At 47.4% G+C, this 21613-nt stretch overlaps 1 protein-coding gene across 1 annotated transcript; it reads right to left on the minus strand.

The window, feature by feature from the left end:
• Positions 1 to 5956: 5956 nt before the first annotated feature.
• On the minus strand, positions 5957 to 15065 carry Ecscr (endothelial cell surface expressed chemotaxis and apoptosis regulator). Its single transcript, XM_051163802.1, has 9 exons — positions 14971 to 15065; positions 11207 to 11245; positions 9937 to 10074; positions 9227 to 9295; positions 8461 to 8574; positions 7892 to 7990; positions 7653 to 7689; positions 6254 to 6350; positions 5957 to 5993 (listed from the first exon to the last, which is right to left on the minus strand). Exons 1-9 carry the CDS (start codon positions 15029 to 15031, stop codon positions 5985 to 5987), a joined length of 663 nt encoding a protein of 220 aa, XP_051019759.1. The 5' UTR covers positions 15032 to 15065; the 3' UTR covers positions 5957 to 5984.
• Positions 15066 to 21613: the final 6548 nt, after the last annotated feature.

Below are 21613 nucleotides of genomic sequence, written 5' to 3' on the forward strand. Positions count from 1 at the left end.
CATCCTGTTGTCTAGACATCAAGGAAGAGATGTGGGCTTAGGGAAACTCCAGGAGCAGCAGAGGCTTGCACTCGGATTTCCTGTCAGAGATGGACTCCTGTATTTACATACAAAGTAGGATCCTACCAAAGACTCCTCTCCACATAGTTTGCTGAGAGTGGGAATTAACACTAAATGAGTTCATCCTGGACCCCTCCCCAGAGTATTGTTACTTAGCAACGGGAACATCATGCCTACTGTAGTACTGCAGTGTTAGCAGCTGGGCGAGAGCCTTGCAATCTCAAAGATATTAATACCAGCTCATTCTTCCCCCTCTCAAATATAAATACCTTATGACTAACAGCTCACATTTGCAGTACATTGTCCAGAGTCAGGGGGAAATTTTGCAGCTTTGTAATGGAGATGTCATATGAGTTAACCAGAGTGAAATCCACCCATGTCCCTGACCTGATTAGTTCAGTATGCTAAGCAGCTGAACCACGCGTCCACAGCAGAATGATAACAAAGCCAACAGAATCCACTTCAAGACTTCTAAACATTGTTATGTCACCTGTAAAGTTCTATGCCAATGATAGATTTTTGTACTATAACTGGATTTTACTATGCGCTTTTGTTAGCGCAATTTAAATAAAATATACCTAACATTCTAAAAAAAAAAAAAATACTGCCATAGGGGGCTCCCCTGCACCCACACAAAAGCTGGGGAGTCCCAACTCTAATCCTCAAGTTTATGTGGCAAGTAGCTTTACCCACTTGAGTCATCTATGGTCCCAGTGTCAGGGGAAGTAGGAAAAGGGTGTTTCCTGGGGTAGGGGTGGGAGGGGGCAGCTTAGCTAGACTAGCTCGGTAAAGAAACACTTGGTTCAAAGGAGAGATCATGCCTAAATGCATGGGGTGCTGAGCGGTGAGGAAGACATGGCCTGAGCCGGGGGTGGCAGTGAGGGGTGGGGGGTTTGGGGGGTGGCACATGCCTTTAATCCCAGCACTTTGGGAGGCAGAGGCAGGAGGATCTCCCTGAGTTTGGGGCAAGCCTGGTGTACAGAGCAAGCTCCAGGACATCTAAGGCTACACAGAGAAACCCTGCCTTGGAAGAAAAAAAAAAAAAGAAGAGAAAGAAGACATGGCCTGTCAAGTTCTAGCCTCCACATGCAAATGCACACCTGGGCATTCCCACTCACAAGCCCGTGTGCCCACACACATATAAATATACACACAAGAGAAAGAAAACGCTGTCGTATTAGTACTAGGGATGGGTTTGCTTCGTTCGTTTGGTCATGTGTTTACTATGCATGGATCCCTGAGGAGTTTGGTCTCCAGCACTACATATGACTGGGCATGGAAGTGCATATCTACACTTGGGAAGTGAAGGCAGGAAGATGCAGACATTCAAGGTTGTCTTTGGCCACATTGTGAATTCCAGACTAGCCTGGGATAGAGGAGATCCTGTCTTAAAATTATATAAGTAAATCCTATAGTGTTAATATGTAGGATGAATACTCCAGGAAGTGGACTCTGAGACACTGAAATATGCATACCGAAGGGTTATTATTTTTTTTAAGATTTTATTTTATGTATACGCATGCTCTATCTGCTTGTACACCTGCACACCAGAAGAGGGCATTACAGGGTATAGATGGTTGTGAGCCACCATGTGGTTGCTGGGAATTGAACTCAGGCCCTGTGGAAGAACAGACAGTGCTCTTCACCTCTGAGCCATCTCTCCAGCCCTCACAGGGTTATTAACGAAGGCTTCTGTAACAAGTAAGGGAACACAATCGTGTAGAAAGGAAACTAAGGCCCTTCACTGCCCACAACCCCACCCAACCATCAGCCAGCCAAGCTTCCTCAGCAGCCCGCTGCTTGGGGAGAAATGTTGTGACTCTCTTCCTGTGGTCTGGGTGGTGGTACCCCAGGTTGTCTGCGACAGATGCTGACTAGTCTAACTTCCCAAGTACTTTCTCCCATTCTCCCTGCCCAGCAGTGTGCAAACTACATGAGGCAAGGCACACTCTCCTAATATGCAAAGAGAAGGAAGTCCACAGCACTCTAAGACATGCCTGCAGCCCCTGGGTCCTACTCTTCTTTTGAGAATAGAATTACGCCAGGCGGTGGTGGTGCACGCCTTTAATCCCAGGCAGAGGCAGGCGGATCGCTGTGAGTTCGAGGCCAGCCTGATCTACAAAGTGAGTCCAGGACAGCCAAGGATACACAGAGAAACTCTGTCTCAAAAAACCAAAGGGGGGGAGGGGGAGAATAGAATTATTTTTAGCTAGAGTCTCACTGTGCAGCCTGACCGGCCAGAACTTATTGACCTTGAGCTCACAGACGCCCTCCTGCTTCTGCCTCTGGAGTATTGGAATTAAAGAGATATGCTATCTTTAAGATTAATTTTTATGTAGTGTGTGTGGCTGTGTTTGCACACATGTCCACTCAGAGGTCAGAAGAGGATCAGATCCCCAGAGCTGGAGTTACCTGACCTTTGTACTGTAATTCCTATCCTCTGGAAGAGCAGGAGGTGTTCTTAACTGATGAGCTGTCTCTTCTGCCCCTCTTTTCTTTAAACATGTCTGACACAGTAGCTCCTAGCTAACCTCTAACTCAATGTTCTCCTTCCCAAGATTCCTAGAGTGCTAAGATTAGGCATGTAGATACTACACCTGGTCTTCTTCTTCATCTTCACCATCATCATCACCATGGTGCTTTGAATAGGTAGGACACCTATAGATCCATGTGTTTGAATGCTTGGCCAAAGGGAGTGGCACTATCAGGAGGTGTGGCCTTACTGGAGGAGGTGTGGCCTTACTGGAGGAGGTGTGCCCTTGCTAGAAGAAATGGCTAACTATGGAGGGAGGGTTGAGATCTTTCAGTCTTTTTGATTTGGTTTCTTGGGGTTTTCCCGTTGTTTTTGTTTTGTTTTGTTTTAGTTTTTGTTGTTTTTTCAAGACAGGGTTTCTCTGTGTAGCCTTGGCTGTCCTGTACTCACTTTGCAGACTAGGCTGGCCTCGAACTCACAGAGATCCGCCTGTCTCTGCCTCTCGAGTGCTGGGATAAGGCATGCGCCACCACTCCCAGCTATCATTGTCATTTTTATTATTATTGTTGTTGTTATAAAGTCTCTTGATGTAGCCCTGGCTGGCATGAAACTATGTAGAGTAGGCTGGCCTTGAACTCATAGAGATCTGCCTGCCTCTGCTCCCAAATTCTGGGACTGAGAGCACTTAACCTCTCAAAGTTTAATTTTAATAGTTTTTTTTGTTTTAGAGAGTGGGGCTAGGGAAATGGCTCAATGGCTAAGAGCACTGGCTGCTCTTCCAGAGGACCCGGGTTTAAGTCCTGCCATCCATATGGCTGCTCACAACTGGAACTCTACTTCCAGGGGATCTGACCTCCTCTTCTGGCCTCTGTGGGCACTGCACATGGTGCAGACATACATGCAGATAAAACACCCATACAAGGGGCAGGAGAGATGGCTCAGAGGTTAAGAGCACTGGCTGTTCTTCCAAAGGTCCTGAGTTCAATTCCCAGCAACCACATGGTGGCTCACAACCATCTATAATGAAATCTGGTGCCCTCTTCTGGTTTGCAGGCACACATTTGGGCAGAATACTGTATGATAAATAAATCTTTAAAAATAAAAACACCCATACAATTAAAAATAAATTTGTAAAAAAAGAGGAAAATATTTGTTGTAGTTTTACTGAGATGGGAGGTGTGAATGAGACTTTTTGCTCTTCTCTCCTCTCACTTTGTGAAGTTTAAGCCAGAAGGAAATAGCATTTTGTTTCTCTGGGTTCTAACTAAGCTCTCTGTAGGCACACACACAACTATTTCCTCTACTCTTCCCAAACGTCACAGTAGCACACACCTAGTACTAAGAAAACAGATATTTCCTTTGTCCGCTTGGTTTTTTGAAACAGGGTTTCTCTGTGTAGCCTTGGCTGTCCTGTAGACCAGTTTGGCCTTGAACTCACAGAGTTCCATCAGCCTCTGTCTCCCGAGTGCTGGGATTAAAGGTGTGTGCCACTACACTCAGCTGAAAATTTATTTTAGACCCGAGGAAGCACACCACCAACAAATGTGCTATCATGAGAGGGAGAAAGAGATCTTAGGGACCCCATCCCTACATAAGAACTATAGGCAACCAAGGGATGCTAGGAGTGGGAGAAATAACCTTCCCCAGGGATGGTTACTCAGTATCGGGGGTCAGCTCTGAAATCATATACATACAAGTAACACTAAATGAACTCATCTGGTTATATTTATATATTTAGGCATTTATAGACATCTAACAATAACGATTAGAGAAAAAAGATTTTGTCTGTGTATATGTGTAGGCAGGAGGGTTTCTCTGTGTAGCCTTGGCTGTCCTGGACTCACTTTGTAGACCAGGCTGGCCTTGAACTCACAGTGATCTGCCTGACTCTGCTTTCCAAGTACTGGGATTAAAGGTATGTACTTATTTTTTTGTTTTGTTTTGTTTTTTTGAGACAGGGTCTCTCGCTTATGCACCTGTGGCTCCTGGAACTAGCTTTGTAAAATAGACTGGCCTTAGGCTCACAGAGATCCGCCTGCCTGTTTCCCAAGTGTTGGGATGAAAGGCATGTGTCACCACACCCCAAAATAATTTACTTTTATTTTACGTGCATTAGTGTTTTGCCTACAAGCACGACTGTAAGATGTCAGAACCCTTGGAACTGGACACTTGTGAGCTGCCATGTGGGTGCTGGGAACTGAATCCTGGTCCTTTGGAAGAGCAGCCCATGCTCTTAACCACTGAGCTGTCTCTTCAACCCCCTTAATTTTAATGTTTTTGTTTTGGTTTGGTTTGGTTTTTCGAGACAGGATCTCTCTGTGTAGCTTTGGCTGTCCTAGACTCGCTTTGTAGACCAGGCTGGCCTTGAACTCACAGCGATCCACTTGCTTTTACCTCCCCAGTGCTGGGATTAAAGACCTGTGCTTCCACACCTGGCCTTTAAAATAATTTTTTAAAAATTAAAATTAAGACCGGGTGTGGTGGTGCACACCTTTAATCCCAGCACACACCACACACACACACACACACACACACACACACATACACACACACACACAGACGCGCACACACACACAAGAAAATAATTAAATTCATAAATAAAGACAGCAACAGGCAAACCTAGAAAAACTTCCCTCCTGTTTACACATTTTCAGGGCTACCCATGGAGGCAGAGACACGGAAGCATGTCTGGCCTCAGAAAGAAGACAGAAGTTGCCAGAATGCTCCTAAGAAATGTAAATGGAGGGAGAGAGGGAGAGGAGAGGAGAGGAGAGAGAGGACGGGAGGGAGGGAGGGAGGGAGGGAGGGAGAGAGAGAGAGAGAGAGAGAGAGAGAGAGAGAGAGAGAGATGGCTCAGCAGTTAAGAACACTTACTGCCCTTGAAGAAGACCCAAGTTCAATTCCCAGTACCCACAGAACATCTCACAACCATCTGTAATTCCAGTTTTAGAGGATCTATGCCTTCTTCTAACCTCTGTGGGTTCCTGCATGCACACAGTACATATACCTACACACAGGCAGGTACACACACACACACGGGAGGAAGGAAGGAAAGAAGGAAGGAAGGAAGGAAGGAGGCAAGGAAGGAAGGAAAGTAGATGAGAACATAAACCTTAAAAGAAATTGGATTACAGGCCAGAAAATAATTTTAATTCGAGTAGACTGGGCTAGTCTACTTCATTACTTCCTTAAGTCTTAATAGAGCATCTATTGACTCATTCATGTGTTTCTGAGGAGGAGCAAGAGCAGGGCAATTGTCTAGAGTGGCTTCCAAGTGGGAAGGAGTCTCTCTTGGGTGGACATTGCTTCTGGATCTAGAGAATTTCATATCCTTTAGAGCTGGGAGCAGACATGAAGGCCGATAACTTCTACGTGGTCTGCTGCCTTTACCGATCACATCTCGTCTCTTCCTCATGGTCACTGGATGGACCCTGTTGACTCAAGGTCGCTTTTAAAGAATCTGAAAAGCACATTTGTATGAGGAAGGGTAAGCGTGGTGGGGGCTAGCTGGGAAAGCAGCAGCAGCGGAAGAGCCTGCATCTTTGCTCATGACTTTAGCCTTTCTGGCTAAGGAACCAGAGCCTGAAAACAAGATTAAGAGGTGGGGAGGGGGGAGTGGAGGGGAGCGGAGGGGAGGGGAGGGGAGGGGAAGAGAGGGGAGGGGAGGGGAGGAGTGCAGGTAGATGAATTTGGGGAAAGGAAAGAACAGCTATAATGTACCTTTTCCATTGAGGGGCAGCCTTTGCTATTATTCATGTTGATGTTCTTCATGGAGATGAGTGTGATGCTGTCTTTCTCTCCATTAGCTGTGGAACAGCTGGGAACGGAAGGAGTCAGGGTTATAGAGAGGAGAGGACAGAGCAATGAGGTGTCAAGGGACCGTGGGGGCACTCATAATAATATGAGAATGTGCTCTGAGACTGGTAATTAAACCTGGTTTATTTCTGTTCTTTTCTAAGTTGGGTTGGTGGTATGCAACTATAAGCCCAGCAGAGTTGGTGGTGTAGAACTATAAGCCCAGCAGGATTGGTAGTGTGCTACTATAAGCCCAGCAGGGTTGGTGGTGTACAACTATAAGCCCAGCACTTGGTAGGTAAGAGGTAGAAAGATAGGGAGTTTAGTGTCATCCTCACTTATATAGTGAGCTCAAAGGCAGCCTGAGTTCTGTGAGACCTTCTGTCAATAGAACATAACAAGATAAAGCAAAAAAAAAAAAAAAAAAAATCTGTTTTTCTTATCTGGTTGCTTGATCTTGACCAAGTAACAACCTGTCATGCTTCAGCTTCCAAAGCATGTTTCACGCTTCAGGGGGAAAAATGCTATAAAAATTTGAGATAATATCACAACTTGTATGCCATTGCATATGGTACAAGGTAGGTTTCGGTTTGGGTTTTGGTTTTAGTTTTGGTCTCCCAAGACAGTTTCTCTGTGTATTCCTGGCTGTCCTGGAATTCACTGTGAGAACCAGTCTGGCCATGAACTCAGAAATCTGACTGCCTTTACTTCCTTAGTACAGGGATTAAAGGCAGGTACCACCACCAGACATCAGAGTAGGGTTTTTGTTTTTGTTTTGTTTTTTGGTTTTTGGTTTTTTCAAACAGGGTTTCTCTGTGTAACAGCTCTGGCTGTCCTGGAATTCACTCTGTAGACCAGGCTGGCCTTGAACTCACAGAGATAGATTCACCTGTCTCTGTCTCCCAAATGCTGGGATTAAAAGTGTGTTCCATCACCAGCCCAGAGTAGGTTTTCAACGAGTTTCTCCAATTTAGAAGGGATGTATCTTATATCAGAATCTGCATTCTCATGCAGAGGAAACAGACGCAGAGCCCAGGTACCGAGGAACCTCACATATCTCTGCTCCCCTAAGCCTGCCAGCCTGCCCCCAGCTTCAGTGAAAACCAGATGATTGTGGGACATATGTCTGCAAATGGTGTGGATGGGTGTGGTATGTGGGGGGGGGGAGCGTGTGTGTGTGTGTGTGTGTGTGTGTGTGTGTGTGTGTGTTCCTGTGTGTGCATGCATGTGTATGTACAGAAGGCAGAAAGAGTTGTTTTCTTCTTGGCATAGAGGGGTTTGGGATCAGATAGAAGATTCCTTTCATAAACATCTAAAGTCTTACCTTTCAGATAGCCCTGAGCTCCCTGGTTTCTGCGGATCTGTAAAATCCCAAGGACACAGATTAGGGTTCTACACTCAGATGTCCAGCCTTCCCGTTAAGAGTCCACGCAAGCCCGCCTCCCCAGGTCATCAAGGGGCGCTTCTGTCCACTGCTTCCCCTGGCCCAGCTGTCATCAGCCTGAGCCCCCTGCTCCTGCTCCCTCAGCATAAGGGTCAAGGAGCCCAGGTGGAGACAATCACCTTCAGAATCCTTGTTCTTCCGACACTTAAACCTCAGACTGACCACAGCGACTAGGACGCTCACTACAACCACTAGGATGACAATGAAGCTGATAACACCTGAGCAGGGAAGAGACAGGGACAGGCAAGAAGAGAAGGGACAATAAGGATGAGTCTAGAGTTCCCTTCCCAGGTAAGTGCTAGTGTGTGTGTGTGTGTGTGTGTGTGTGTGTGTGTGTGTGTGTGTGTGTGTGTGTGTGTGTGTGTGTGTGTACGCGTGCGCGTAATATATATTCGCTCTGAGAGTGAAGTGGATTCTGCTTCTCTTTTGGAAAAATGAGTAGTCTGTTAGCTGGTACCCCTAACCATGGTGGATTACTTAGGCCAGCCCCATCACCCACAAGAATCTGGAGCCCAAGAGAGTTAAAAAGAGCTGGCCAGAAGGCCAGCAAAGACATCTTTTATCAGGGCTTTACTCATCAGCAAGTCCATCCTGAATTTGAGATTTGAACTTGTGTTCCTAAATAGAGTCTAAGTGAGTCCTGAGGTGGAGTCCCGCCTCCTGCTCCATCCTCCCTGCCATCTCTCACCAAAGGCAGCCACGGTTAGCACTGACTCTGATGCAGGGCTAGGCAGGATGGTCACAGCATCCCTTGTCAGCAGGCTGGTGGTTACTGGACTAGGAGTAGCATTCAGAGAGTCTCCTGAAACAGAGTGGGTGTCAGTGCACCAGTGAAGGGGACAGGCAGGAACTGGCAAAGAGAATCCGTTTCTTTCCTGATGCCCTGAGGTAAGACCCTACAGCGAGCTAACAGCCCATGGGAAAGGACTTCCTTTCTGCCACTGATGAGACCCCTGAAGACAGAGGCTGGAGAGCTTCCATCTCTACGTTTAAGATGCTTCTCACCACCACGTGGTACCCAGAAGAAAGGATTTATGCTGCAGAAATGGGGAAACCATTTACATTCTGCCAACAGTTGAAGATGGAGGAAAGAAGACGTTGACCTAAAGAGCCAGGGTGCCCCAGGTAAGGGGCAGAGATTTCCAGCCTTCTTAAAATGGTATTGGGCTGGCTAAATAAATGGCTCAACAGGTAAAGGTGCTTGCCACCAACGCTGGTTGCCTGGGCTCAGTCCCTATGAAATACATTATAGATGGATAGAATCAATGTCCCGTTTCTCTTCCCTTGCACAGACCACATACTTCACACCTAATTGCTGTCCTATTTTCTTCTCTATACTCACTTCCTGAATAAGCCTTGGAGTGTAAAATGTCCAAGGGCCAGAAGATGATTTGAAAGAAAGGGTTATAGACATGTGCACTGCTCCCTTTGCTGGGAACGCACGTTGGACATACCTCCCCTGCTGCTGCTGCTGCCACTGCCGCCGCTGCCACTGCTGCTTTCTGGGGCCCCTGGGCCTGTACCTGAAGCAAATGGCCAAAATGGAGGGTCCCCATCCCTCTCAGCTTTTCCCAGCATCTATTTGGGAGCCCCTTTCCCATTTCCCTTCCCTGGTCATGCTTTTCTCAGCCCCAAATTCAGGATTAGTTAACCTTCACTGTGACCAGGCCCGACTGCCTGTTTCTGCTTTGCCCCAAGGCTTTCTTGTAATTTCTCAAACTGAGGTACCACTGATGTAGCTTCTAGACTTAAGAACCTCCATTCCATATGGGCAGTGGTGGCGTATGCCTTTAATCCCAGCACTGAGGAGGCAGAGGCAGGTGGATCTCTGTGGGTTGCAGGCCAACCTGGTCTACAGAGTGATTCCAGGATAGCCAAGGCAACACACAGAGAAACCCTGCCTCAAAAAAATAAAAAACAAGCACTCAGGAGGCAGAGGCAGGTGGATCTCTGTGAGTTCGAGGCCAGCCTGGTCTACAAAACGAGCCCAGGGTAGCCAAGGCTACACATAGAGACCCTGTCTTGAAAAACCAAAAAAATAAAAACAAACAAACAAACAGAACCTCAACCCCAGAACTGAGGCCACCTGACTAAAGGAAGAAGGAGCCCATTGAGACATAGCTAGGGTCCATCATTTCCTGCCTGCCTGCCCTGGGTTACTCACCAGGTCCCAGCATGTGCTTCTGTGCCTGGAAGGACATCTGTGCAGGCAAAGAAAGGGAGTGATTACCCATGGTGCTTGACCTCGGCGTCACAGGCTGACTGGGTACAAGGGAGCCTTGAGAAGTCTTCCGTAGAATTTCTGTGGATTAGGGAGCATACATGACCTGCTCTGAGAATCATTCAGAATATGCACAAGGAGCGCTCCTTACTTCACACTGTCCTGTCTTTCTGTTTCTTTTCTTGTGTGCGTGGTGCTGGTGCTTGAACCCAAGACTTCTTTCAATCGGCAAGCACCATAGCCCTGAGCTGCGGCCCCAGCCCTCCTCCTCGTCACTGCCTTCAGGCCCAGAGGGACCTGTCCTCCAGCTCAGCTCTGACCCTTGGTCTTTGCAGTTTGCCCTGCTGGGAACACATCTTTCCCTCCTTCCACCCCCCACAGTCTCCACTTGTTCATCTCATTCCTCCATGGGCACAGTTCTTGAGGCCACCGCCTGTGGGAAAGACACATGGAGCTCAAGTCTGAAGTAGCTGACATTTGGGTGGGTCCTGTGATGCCCATCCCTGCTGGCCTGCCTTAGAATCACCAGTGTGAGGCGCTATTTGCCTGTCCCTCCTGCCACAGGTCTACATCCTCCGGCAGAGGCAAAACTGTGTCCCACTCCTCCTGGGCCCTCTCTGGGCACCATTTGCAGTCTCCATGGCTGAGTACCTGGTGTAATGGTGCTAAACAGAGACCTTGCACTGCCAGGCTCTAAGGAAGATTTGTCTCCCGCAAGGACAGAAGCAGATGAGGAGAGGAAGTGGGGCAGGACTGCTGATGCCATACCCGCTGCCCATCTGAGCACCCTAAGCAGTCCTGAATGGCTGGTGGGAGGGTAGAGGTGAGCTTCTCAGCAATCGCACTCAGTCACTCACCTGAGCTGAGAGAAACTGGCTGGGGGCTCCGACTCCTGAAAGGCCCTGAAACACAGCATGTAAGGGGTCTGGTACCCATGTCCTCCAATGGTCCTGTGCCCTTCTCTTCTTCTCTGATGCTAGTTTGTTGTTGTTGTTTACTTGTTTTGTTTTTCTCTTTCCCTTTCCTCCTCTATCTCTGACTATTCATCTCTTCCCTCTTCAAGGCATGTTAGACTAGACCAGTTGAATGGCCCCAGAGACCTCTGGCCCAAGCTCCCGTCACCTGCAGTCAGTGAAAAAGAGACCAGAGCTCCCTCCTCTAATACCTTCCTAAGCTTTTAGGCACAGACGCTGGTGCGGGCACCAAATCTTACCCTGAGAGATCTGAGTCGTCGTAGGCTGAGAGCTGTAGCCTGTGAGAGAAAACAAAAAACACGTAGGCTATGATGGCACGGTGGCACATGCCTTTAATCCCAGCAGAGGTAGGCATAGCTCTTTGAGTTCAAGGCCAGCCTGGTCTACATAGTGAGCTCCAGGACAACCAGGGCTACTGTGGAGAGAGATCCTGTCTCAAAAACAAAAAACAAACAAACAAACCACGCCGGGCATGGTGGTGTATACCTTTAGTCCCAGCACTCAGGTAGACAGAGGCAGGCTGATCTCTCAGTTCGAGGCCAGCCTGGTCTACAAAGCGAGTCCTGGACAGTCAAGGGTACACAGAGAAACCTTGTCTCGGGGAAAAAAAAAAAAAAAAAAAAAAACTAAGCAGAGCCCATGAGGGAAACTAGGCCTCTTGCTGTCCAAACCCCCATGCTAGAAGGTAGGGACACTTGGTAGAGGATTAAATGGCCTGTCACCATCACCTCGTGGCTCAGAGTCCAGAGTCTTCTACTGTGTCTTCAATCATAGGTATCTCACCACCCTAACACAAGTCTAGGGGATGGTTACTTAATCTAGTGACACATCTGGACAAACACCCAGAACTCTAGGTCTCTGGGCCTATGCACTACTAACCCACTTGTTTCCCCCTGTGATGGCTGCCATTTTGGCTCCAATCCAAGGGGAAAGGAGGGAAAGGGAAGGTAAATGAATCGGGGTAGGGTTTAGGGCTTATAGTGAGTCTGTCTCTCCCTCCCTCCCTCCCTCCCTCCATCCATCTCTCCTTCCTTCTATCCTTCCTTTCTCCTTTCCTCCCTTCCTCTCCCTCCCTCCCTCTGCCTCCCTCCCCCACCAGAGGCAGAGGCATGCACAGGAAACAAGTTCTGAGGTATATCCAGAAGGAGAGGAAGCTCTGAGAACTGATTGGTTGGTTCACTCTCAGAGGCCAGTTAAGAAATGGTTGTTCTGGGCCAAATCCAGGGAGGAGGTTACCAGCAGTTACTAGTTAGAGCCCTTGTTGGCTATTCTGTTTGTACTCATGTGTCTGTGGGCCTCTGCGTGGATATGTGCATGCTTTAGTGGGGGGTAGGGGGTGGGACCTGGAAGGTCAGGTTATGTTTGCTCACTTTCCACAATGAAATCATTCTTGAAACCCATGAACAATGTGAAAGGAAAACAACATAGGGAAATGGAGCCACCCATCTGGAGCCGCTCCCTCCACACGGGCTAGATGAGGCTGCTGAGCTGACTCCGCCGTTTCCTTGCCTTCTCTTCATTAGGGAAGCATCAGAACCAGGCCCCGGAAGGACTGAGGCAGCTAAATTTCAGGAGCCTGCCCTAGGCTGTGGCAGCCGGCTGGTTTGTTTGTTTTCCTTAAGGCCTATGTTCCTCCATGGGAGCTATCACATGGGTAATGTGGAACCGTTTCCGAGCCAACGCTTACCCAACCCTGAGATCAAGATCTCTGACATCTCTGCTCAGCTGTGGGTAGAGATCCCAGAAGGAAGCAACAGGGCTCACAGGAACCCCAGGCTAGGGAAAATCCTTCCTAGCAAGGGATGAGCCTGGGCTAACCCTTTCCATCCAACACTTCTGAAGACAGCTGCTTCCTCTTCAAGCACATTATATATATATCATCTTGGTTCTGGGAGGACAGGAAGTCAGAGTGCACCTGCCTTTCTACATAGATCTAGAAAACGATCTACAAGTTTTTGAGGAATTCCCATGGCACAAGCATCAAGCCTTAAAGGCCTGCACTCTATTTGCCACCTACCCCACTCCTCCCAATCCGTCACCTGTAGTCTGCTGTGAGCAGAGGAGGGACTTGAGGGGTGTGTTTCTGTAGGCCCAGTGCCTCTGACCAGGGGATTACAGATATCCAAATAGCCATAGCCAAAGAATTTCTAATTTTCCTGACTCCACTTCCCAATCCCTATCTGCTTAATTAACTTCCTTCCAACCTAACCCCACCCGTGCCCCTGTTTTCCTCTGCGGCAGAGTTTAGTGCTGAGAAGCATGGCTTTGCGGGACTGGGGATGTAGCTCAGTGGTAGAGCCCTTACCTAGCATGTGTGAGGTCCTGGAGTCAATTCCAGCACCACAAGAGGGGGGTGGGGGGGGCAGAAAGCAGGATTTGAAGATCTGGCTTCACTCGCTGTCTGCGTTGGACCTGGGTTTTCTGAAGTGTGAGAGGCTAGAGGTATAATTGTATATAAGCCCTAGATTGGATGTTCAGCATCATAACACACACACACACACACACACACACACACACACACACACAGAGAGAGAGAGAGAGAGAGAGAGAGAGAGAGAGAGAGAGAGAGAGAGAGAGAGATCCTCATAAATTGTTGAAAAGGAAGGAACATATGAAGCCCACAGCCCCTGACAACTATTGCTTAGCCGGTGCCAGACATTTAAAATTTTGCCCCATTCTCTTGATTTCTCCAAATCTAAAGACTGGCTGACTCTTTTTGTTTTGTTTTGTTTTGTTTTGTTTTGTTTTGTTTGAGACAGGGTTTCTCTGTGTTAGCCTTGACTGTCCTGGACTCACTTTGTAGACCAGGCTGGCCTCGAACTCACAGCGATCTGCCTGCCTCTGCCTCCCGAGTGCTGGGATTAAAGGCATGCACCACCACGCCTGGCTATCATAGTCAAGCCCTCTGTTGGCATGAATTTGTCCCCAGACTCAGCCTCAGCCACCAAAATGAGACAGACAACTGCTTAGAGATTTTGGGCAAGTCAGAGTGACAAGTCAGGGTGACAAGGAGTTAGAGAAAGCCTAGGCCAGCAACTGGAAGGACTGTGCATTTGGAAGACCTGCGGATCCCCTCAGAAATCTCCTCACCTTAAGCTCTGACTCTGCCCTGTGTGGGCTGATGGGTAGGAAGGGGTACCATCTTTGACCCCAGCCCATGGGCTTCTAGAGAAACGTCTTGCTTTGGCAGGAGGCAATGTTTTCTGGAACACAGGCCTTTTCACCTAAGCACCCTGGCCCATCTTCCTGCTGCTTGGAGTACAGCCTGGGACATCCTCCACAAAGGATGGGGAGGGGGCGGGGGTTAGTGACAAAGGGAAGTTGCTGCCTTGTGAATCAGAGCATCCTGGACTTCTCATGGTTCCCAGCAGTGACTCCCTAATGAGAGAACCCTGCCTCAAGACCCCGCTCCTGACACTGCCAGCGATATCCGAGAAGCATTATTTCAATCACCTCACCGGAGGCCATCGCATCCAGCCCCTGGGCTGTGTATATCCTCCTCGGTAAAGACTTCTTTGTATTTAACCAGAAGCCCTCTTGCTGTGATTTGAGATTAAAGTCAGCATTCGAAATTCACAGGTTGTAATTTTTCACAGGTAAGGAGAAAAGGTCACCCATAAAGCCCAAGGTACAGAGACCATTTTGTGTTAGAATCTTCCAGAGTGACTATGGTGCCCAGATTACTGGAGAGTGTTGACAGGGCAGCTACACGCTTCTGCCTGCCTGCATGCCCCATAGAAGGAACTTTCCAGGTTCTGTTATGCGTCAAGCCAGCCACTTCCCACCTTTTAGGGGGCCAGACTCTATGGGGGAACCCAAAAAAACATCATAACTGAGCCTAATGGTGTCTGTTCACCAGGTTGGCGGTTCCCATCCTCTATGCCAGCCGATCCCTGTTCATGGAAAGGTTCTGGAATTTCCCTTTTTCAGGCAGAGCCCTGGATGGGAACATGTGGTGGTGGGGGCGGCGGGTTGCTGGATAAAAGTGGCAAGTATCTCTTACCTTGGAGCAGGAGTAAACCGAGGATTGCAGAACCCAGTCGCATGGCTCCGTTGGTCCCCATATCAGCTGGGTGTGTAGCCAGCAGGCTCCTCAGCATATTTCTCTGTCCATAGTGGAAAAGAGAGAGGGAATGCTGGGCCGAGATGGGGCGGGGGGGCGGGGGCGGGGGCTGGCTCTCCAGGAGCTTCCTGTCAAAGAATAGAAGGAAACAGATTGGAGCTTGCTCCAGGGGCCCCAGTTCAGCACGCAGCCCAGATGAGGATATAAGCCTGAGCAGCCCAGGCAGGGAGCACTGGCTAGGGCCTTTTTGGCCTCTCTGGGTTCTGTGCGCAAAGACCAATGGTGGCAGTCTGACCCCAACAATACCTTCCTCTCTGCGGGATCCCTCAGGTCCCTCCCTGCAGCACCTGCACTTCCCCCGAGCTACTGTCCCACACACATTTTCCTCTCTAAGGACCCAGCTCCAAGCCCGACCCACCAGCTGCCCATGCCCTATAGACTATGAATTCCCCACATTCCTCCCCCCACTCAGGGCTCTCTGTCCAGACGGGACTTCCAGCATCGTTTGGGGAGACATTACAAGCAAGTTCGTTATTCCTAATAGAAAAACAAGAGGGAAAAGAGCTCAGTGGGTAAAGAACCAGCCTTGCAAGCACGAGACCCTAAATTCCATCCCAACACCCTCATTTAAAAAAAAAAAAAAGCCGGGCAGTGGTGGTGCACACCTTTAATCCCAGCACTCGGGAGGCAGAGGCAGGTGGATCGCTGTGAGTTTGAGGCCAGCCTGGTCTACAAAGTGAGTCCAGGATGCCCAAGGCTACACAGAGAAACCCTGCCTCGAAAACCAAACCAAGCCAAACAAACAAGTGACGGCTCCTGAGGAACAGTACCTGAGGGTGATTTTTGGCCTTTGTACTGACATTTGCACTGGTGCACCCACACACAGGCATAGGCACCCCCCTCCACACACACGCGTGTGCACGCCTTTGCCTCCCCAGTCCCCTGAGGTTAGATGGTCCCTGTGTTTGAACAATATCCTGTCCTTACTCTCCATAGAATGCTCCATGTTCTCACTGTCTCCTAAAGGCTGTGAGCCAACATTATTCCTACACAAAGCCCACCACACAGCAAGGCCCCATCACAGACTTAGTGAAGTAAATCTAAACCACTCAAGAGTATGAGAAAAAAAAAGAAAAATAGAGATATCAGATATATAATACTATGTCCATTTGTTTGTTTATGCTTTTTCTTTCTTTTTTTCTTTTTCTTTTTTTTGTTTGTTTTGTTTGTTTGTTTTTCAAGACAGAGTTTCTTTGTGTAGCCTTGGCTGTCCTGGACTCGCTTTGTAGACCAGGCTGGCCTCAAACTCACAGCGATCCACCTGCCTCTGCCTCACAAATGCTGGGATTAAAGGTGTGTGCCTCCATGGTGCAGCCTGTTTATGGTTTTTCTAGACTGGGTTTTTCTCTGTGTAGCCCTGACTGCCTTGGAACTCATTTTGTAGCCTGAGATTAGATCTGTCCACTTCAGATCTGCCAGCCTCTGCCTCCCGAGTGCTGGGATTAAAGGTGTGCAACCTCATGCCCTCCCTGCCTATTGATTGGCTGGTCAATTGGTGGATTAGTTTTAGGCAGGCCCTGGGGTCGTTCAGGCTGGTCTGTAACTCACTGTTGAGGTAATGCTGCCCAAGAGCTCCTAACCCTCCTGCCTCCATTTCCCAAGTACTGAGATTACATGTGTTGGTCACGATTCCTGGCTTTCTTATGTATTTCATAATGTTGGAACTAAGGGACATATACAAGAGAGGCAAGCATACTTCCACTGCAAAATAAATAAATAAATAAATAAATAAATAAGTAAAATAAAGTTTGGGGGTTTTGTTTGTTTTTCAAGACAGGGTTTCTCTGTGTAGATTTGGCTGTGCTAGACTCACTTTGTAGACCAGGCTGGCCTCGAACTCCCAACAATCCACCTGCCTCTGCCTCCCGAGTGCTAGGATTGAAGGCTTGTGCCACCATGCCCAGCAAGATTTTATTTTTATTGATGTGTATTTGTGTGTGTGTGTGTGTAAGCATATGCCATATGTATATGGGTGTCCACAGAAGCCAGTAACAGGTGTCACCTTCCCTGGGCTGGAGTCACAGGTAGTTGAGAGCCACCTGATGTGAACCAAACTCAGATCCTCTAGAAGGGCAGTAAGTGTTCCTAACTGATAAGCATTCTCTCAAACCTCTGGTTTTTGTTTTGTTTTGTTTGTTTTTTAGGGTTTTTTGTTTGTTTGTTTTGTTTGCTTGCTTGCTTTTGGATTTAGGGGTATTTTTGTTTGTTTGTTTTGGGTTTGGGGTTTTTTGTTTTGTTTTGTTTTGTTTTGTTTGAGACAAGGTTTCTCTGTGTAGCCTTGGCTGGCTGGACTTGCTTTGTAGAGCAGGCTGGCCTTGAACTCACAGAAATCTGCCTGACTTTGCCTCCCTGAGTGCTGGGATTACAGGCCTGCACCATCACGCTCAGTTGTTTTTTGAGAACTTCACACTCTGTGTGAATATTGTGTTTACAACCTTCCTGCCCTTTCCTCTTTCTCCAAGCTCCTCCTGTTTTTCCCCAACTCTTTCTCAAATCCATGACCTCCCCACCTCCCCCAAGACAGGGTTTCTCTGTGTTACCCTGGCTGTCCTAGACTCATTTTGTAGACCAGGCTGGCCTCAAACTCACAGCGATCCACCTGCCTCTGCCTCTGCCTCCCAAGTGCTGGGATTAAAGGCATGGGCCACCACACCTGGCTTCATAACCTTTTCTCTAAATATAATTGTTACTTTATATGCATTTGCAGTTTTGTTTATTTTATCTTGTTTTGAGACAAACTCTTACCCTATAGCCCAGGATGGCCTCAAACCCCGTCTCAGGTAAAGTTTGACAATATTGGCAACAGGTATTTGGGAAATCGCTCAGTGGGAACCAGAGTTTAAAACCCCCAAACCCACATAAAGCTGGGTGTGGTAGTGCGGTTCTATACGTCTAGTGCACCTAGGTGAGATGGGAAGCAGAGACAGGAGAGTCCCTGGAAACCATCAGCTCAACTGGGCTGGTATATGCAGCAGCAAACTACAGAGACTGCCTCAAACAAAGTGGGAGGGGAACAGACACCCAAGGTTGTCCTCAGCACCCACACACATGCCATGTCACAAGCAGACTCACACACATGAACAGCCACACACACAGATGTCCATGGGATTCATATGCACACAGATATACAAAAGAAAGCCCAATATTGCTGGGTGGTGCATATCTTTAATCCCAGCACTCCAGAGGCAGAGGCAGGTGGATCGCTGTGAGTTCAAGGCCAGCCTGGTCTACAAAATGAGTCTAGGACAGCCAAGGCTACACAGAGAGACCCTGTCTCAAAAAAACAAACAAACAAACAAAAGAAAACCAAATATTAGTAACAAGTGAGAAACACCTCATGTAGAGTTTGGGGGGGAGCGGCGGGGGAAGGCTATTCCAGTCTCAGGAGCTGAATAATGCATTCCAGGAAAGGGTGACACCAAACTAAGGAGACCAGATGATTAATTAAGGCTTAGACAGCAAGGTGAGAGGGGCGTGGGAAAGTGATGGAGAAGCCTGGGGCCATGCTTTGGTTCCAGAAAGTCCTCATTTCCTCTCCCGAGCTCAGAAGTGAAAGTCTTGACTAGGAGAACAGTCCGAGATCCCCTCTGGGATCCAAGAGGACCAAAGTGGGAGGGAGGCAGAAGAGCACCAGAACCTTCACTTACCAGAGGAAATGATCAATAGAGACTCCACAGCCCACCAGCAAGAGGCCTTAGATAATTTGAGGGTCAGGTCAATAGCCCTGGGCTCAGTGGGTGTGACAGGGTATAGGAAGCTTGGCCAAGAACAGGAAGTCAAAAATGCTGCTAATACATGTTGCTTTAAGGCACTAGGTGAAGGGGTCTTCTGGGAGTCTACTAGTCTCCACATGAATAGAGAGAGGCCAGTACGCGCCCAGGGCAGGGTGAGAAGTGGATAGCTAGTTGGGACCAAAAATTATCTAGGCCAGGAGGAATAGTGCAAACCTGTAATTCCAGGACTCTGGAGACCGAGTCAGGAGAATATCGAGTTTGAGGTTCAAGTCAAACTACGTAATGACACGTCTTAAACACAACACAAACAGCCGGATGCGGTGGCGCACACCTTTAATCCCAGAGCTTAAGAGGCAGAGGCAGGGGGATCTCTGAGTTCCAGACCAGCCTGGTCTACAGAGTAAGTTCTAGGACAGTCAGAGCTAGGGCCACACAGAGTAACCCTGTCTCAAAACACAACAAAAACAAACAAACAAACAAAACAAAACAACCCAGAGAGAAAATTCTGGTTTTTCATAAGGATATAAATCAGAGTTCTATAGGTGTTTGGTTATCATGAGGTTAAAAAAAAAATGTGTGGTGAGGTAAGAATTTATATATATATACACATATATATATGTATATATATACACACACATATATATTCATACATATTACATATTTTAAAACATTTATTTTGGGTGTGTACTAGGAGGGCATACATTCCACAGTGTGTGTGTGTGTGTGTGTGTGTGTGTGTGTGTGTGTGTGTGTGTGTGTGTGTGTGTGTAATTCAGAGGACAATTTGTATGAGTCAAGTCTTTCCTTCCACCAGGTAGATCCTGGAGACCTGGAAATTCAGGACATCAGTGTTGGCAGCAAGTGCTTTTACCAGATGAGCCATCTTGTCAGCCTAGGATTTCTAGTTTGCTGCTAACATTTTAGATCTTTGTTCTCAACACAGAGAAAAAAAGAAATCTTTACAGTAAAGCGTAGAATTCATCCCCACTACCTCCACCTTGAAAAAAAAAAGCCTGCAGTGATAGATACACCAACTACCCTGAGCCAATGTTTATACACCTGTACAATGTATTAAAATGTTGCACTGGGGGCCTGGAGAGATGGCTCAGAGGTTAAGAGCACAGAGCACTGGCTGCTCTTTCAAAGGTCCTGAGTTCAATTCCCATCAACCACATGGTGGCTCACAACCATCTATAACGAGATGTGATGCCCACTTCTGGCCTGCAGGTGTACATGCAGGCAAAACACTGTATGAATAAATAAATAAATACTTTTAAAAAGTAGACATATTGTATTAAAAAATAAAATAAAATGTTGCACATGACCTACATCTATAATCTCAGGACTCTGGAGACAGAGGCAGGAGGATAAGGATTTCCAGGATAGGGAGGGGCAGCTACACTATGTTCCATATATATATACTATGACAATGGGTCAGTTAAAAATAGAGGCTGAAGCTGGGCGTGGTGGCACAGTCCTTAAATCCCAGTTCTGGGGAGACAGAAGCAGATGGATCACTATGAGTTTGAGGCTAGCCTAGTCTATATAGCAAGTTTCAGGACAGCCAGGGCTACATAAAGAGAACCTGTCTCTGATACTAATACTAATACTAATAATATTTAGCAGGTAAATGTTCTTACTCTTACTACTGCACAAAACTGGTGATGTGGGTTTGATTCTCAGAATCATCATAAAGGTGGAAAGCACAAACCAACTCCACAAGGTTGTCCTCTACCGTCCACATACCTGCATGGCACAAGCACCCCCTACATATCATGCATGTATACATACCTATAGGCTTTAACCTTTTCCAAAGAACCTTTGAGGTTCTTTAATGCTTATGCCTCCCTTCCAACCCACCTACCCTAGGTAGGATAGAAAAGAAGTCAATGGGAACAGGAGAAGTAGACCTCTTTGGACTCAGTTCCTGGGAGCGATTCCCCTGGTGTGGTCGGCAGGATTTCAGCAGACCAGCAATTCCACCAAAGTTGCTGCTGGAACCTGGAACAGCAGCCAGAACCCGGAGCCCTGAAGCCTTCGCTGGAGTGTTCTCTCTTGGAGCCTCTCAACACGGAGCAATGAACAGCCAAACAATACCAAGGCCCAAGAAGTCCCGCCTCCTGTTTTTGTCTCATGTAAAATGTGTTTCAGCTGGCAAAAACCAAGCCCCCGAACGAGGTGGTTCATTTTCTAGTGCATAACCATCACCTGTTCTCTCATAAATCTGTTCCCCATCCCACATTTGGGATCAAAACAAAAACAGTGGTGGCATACACCTTTAATCCCAGCACTTGGGAGGCAGAGGCAGGCGGATCGCTGTCAGTTCCAGGCCAGCCTGGTCTTCAAAGTGTGTCCAGGACAGTTAAGAACACACAGAGAAACCCTGTCTCAAAAAATCAAAATCAAAATCAAAATAAAAATAAAAACAAACAAACCAAAAACACGTGTGCATTCACTATACTTACCCATTCACACAATAATAAATTATTTTTTTTAGTATATGTGCTGCCGAAGCGAGCACAAATTATTTTTTTAAATTAAAATGAAAATTAATTTAGTTCTTAGTATTTTAGAAATAAATGTTGTAAATCAAAAATGGACTGATGAATCTGTTGGGCTATAGAGATTTAGCGGCATTATATTCAATATATTATATGGAGCATATGATCTACACTCTGTAGTGCTTGAGCTATCACATACAACAAAAAAAGAGCAAAAGATTTTAGCTTCAGGAAATGGGAGGGAGTAAGAGAGTGGGCGGGCCCTAAGGAGGAGTAGGTGTTCCCCAC

This window comes from Acomys russatus, chromosome 20 (assembly GCF_903995435.1).
Source record: "Acomys russatus chromosome 20, mAcoRus1.1, whole genome shotgun sequence".
Classification (NCBI taxonomy): Eukaryota; Metazoa; Chordata; class Mammalia; order Rodentia; family Muridae; genus Acomys; species Acomys russatus.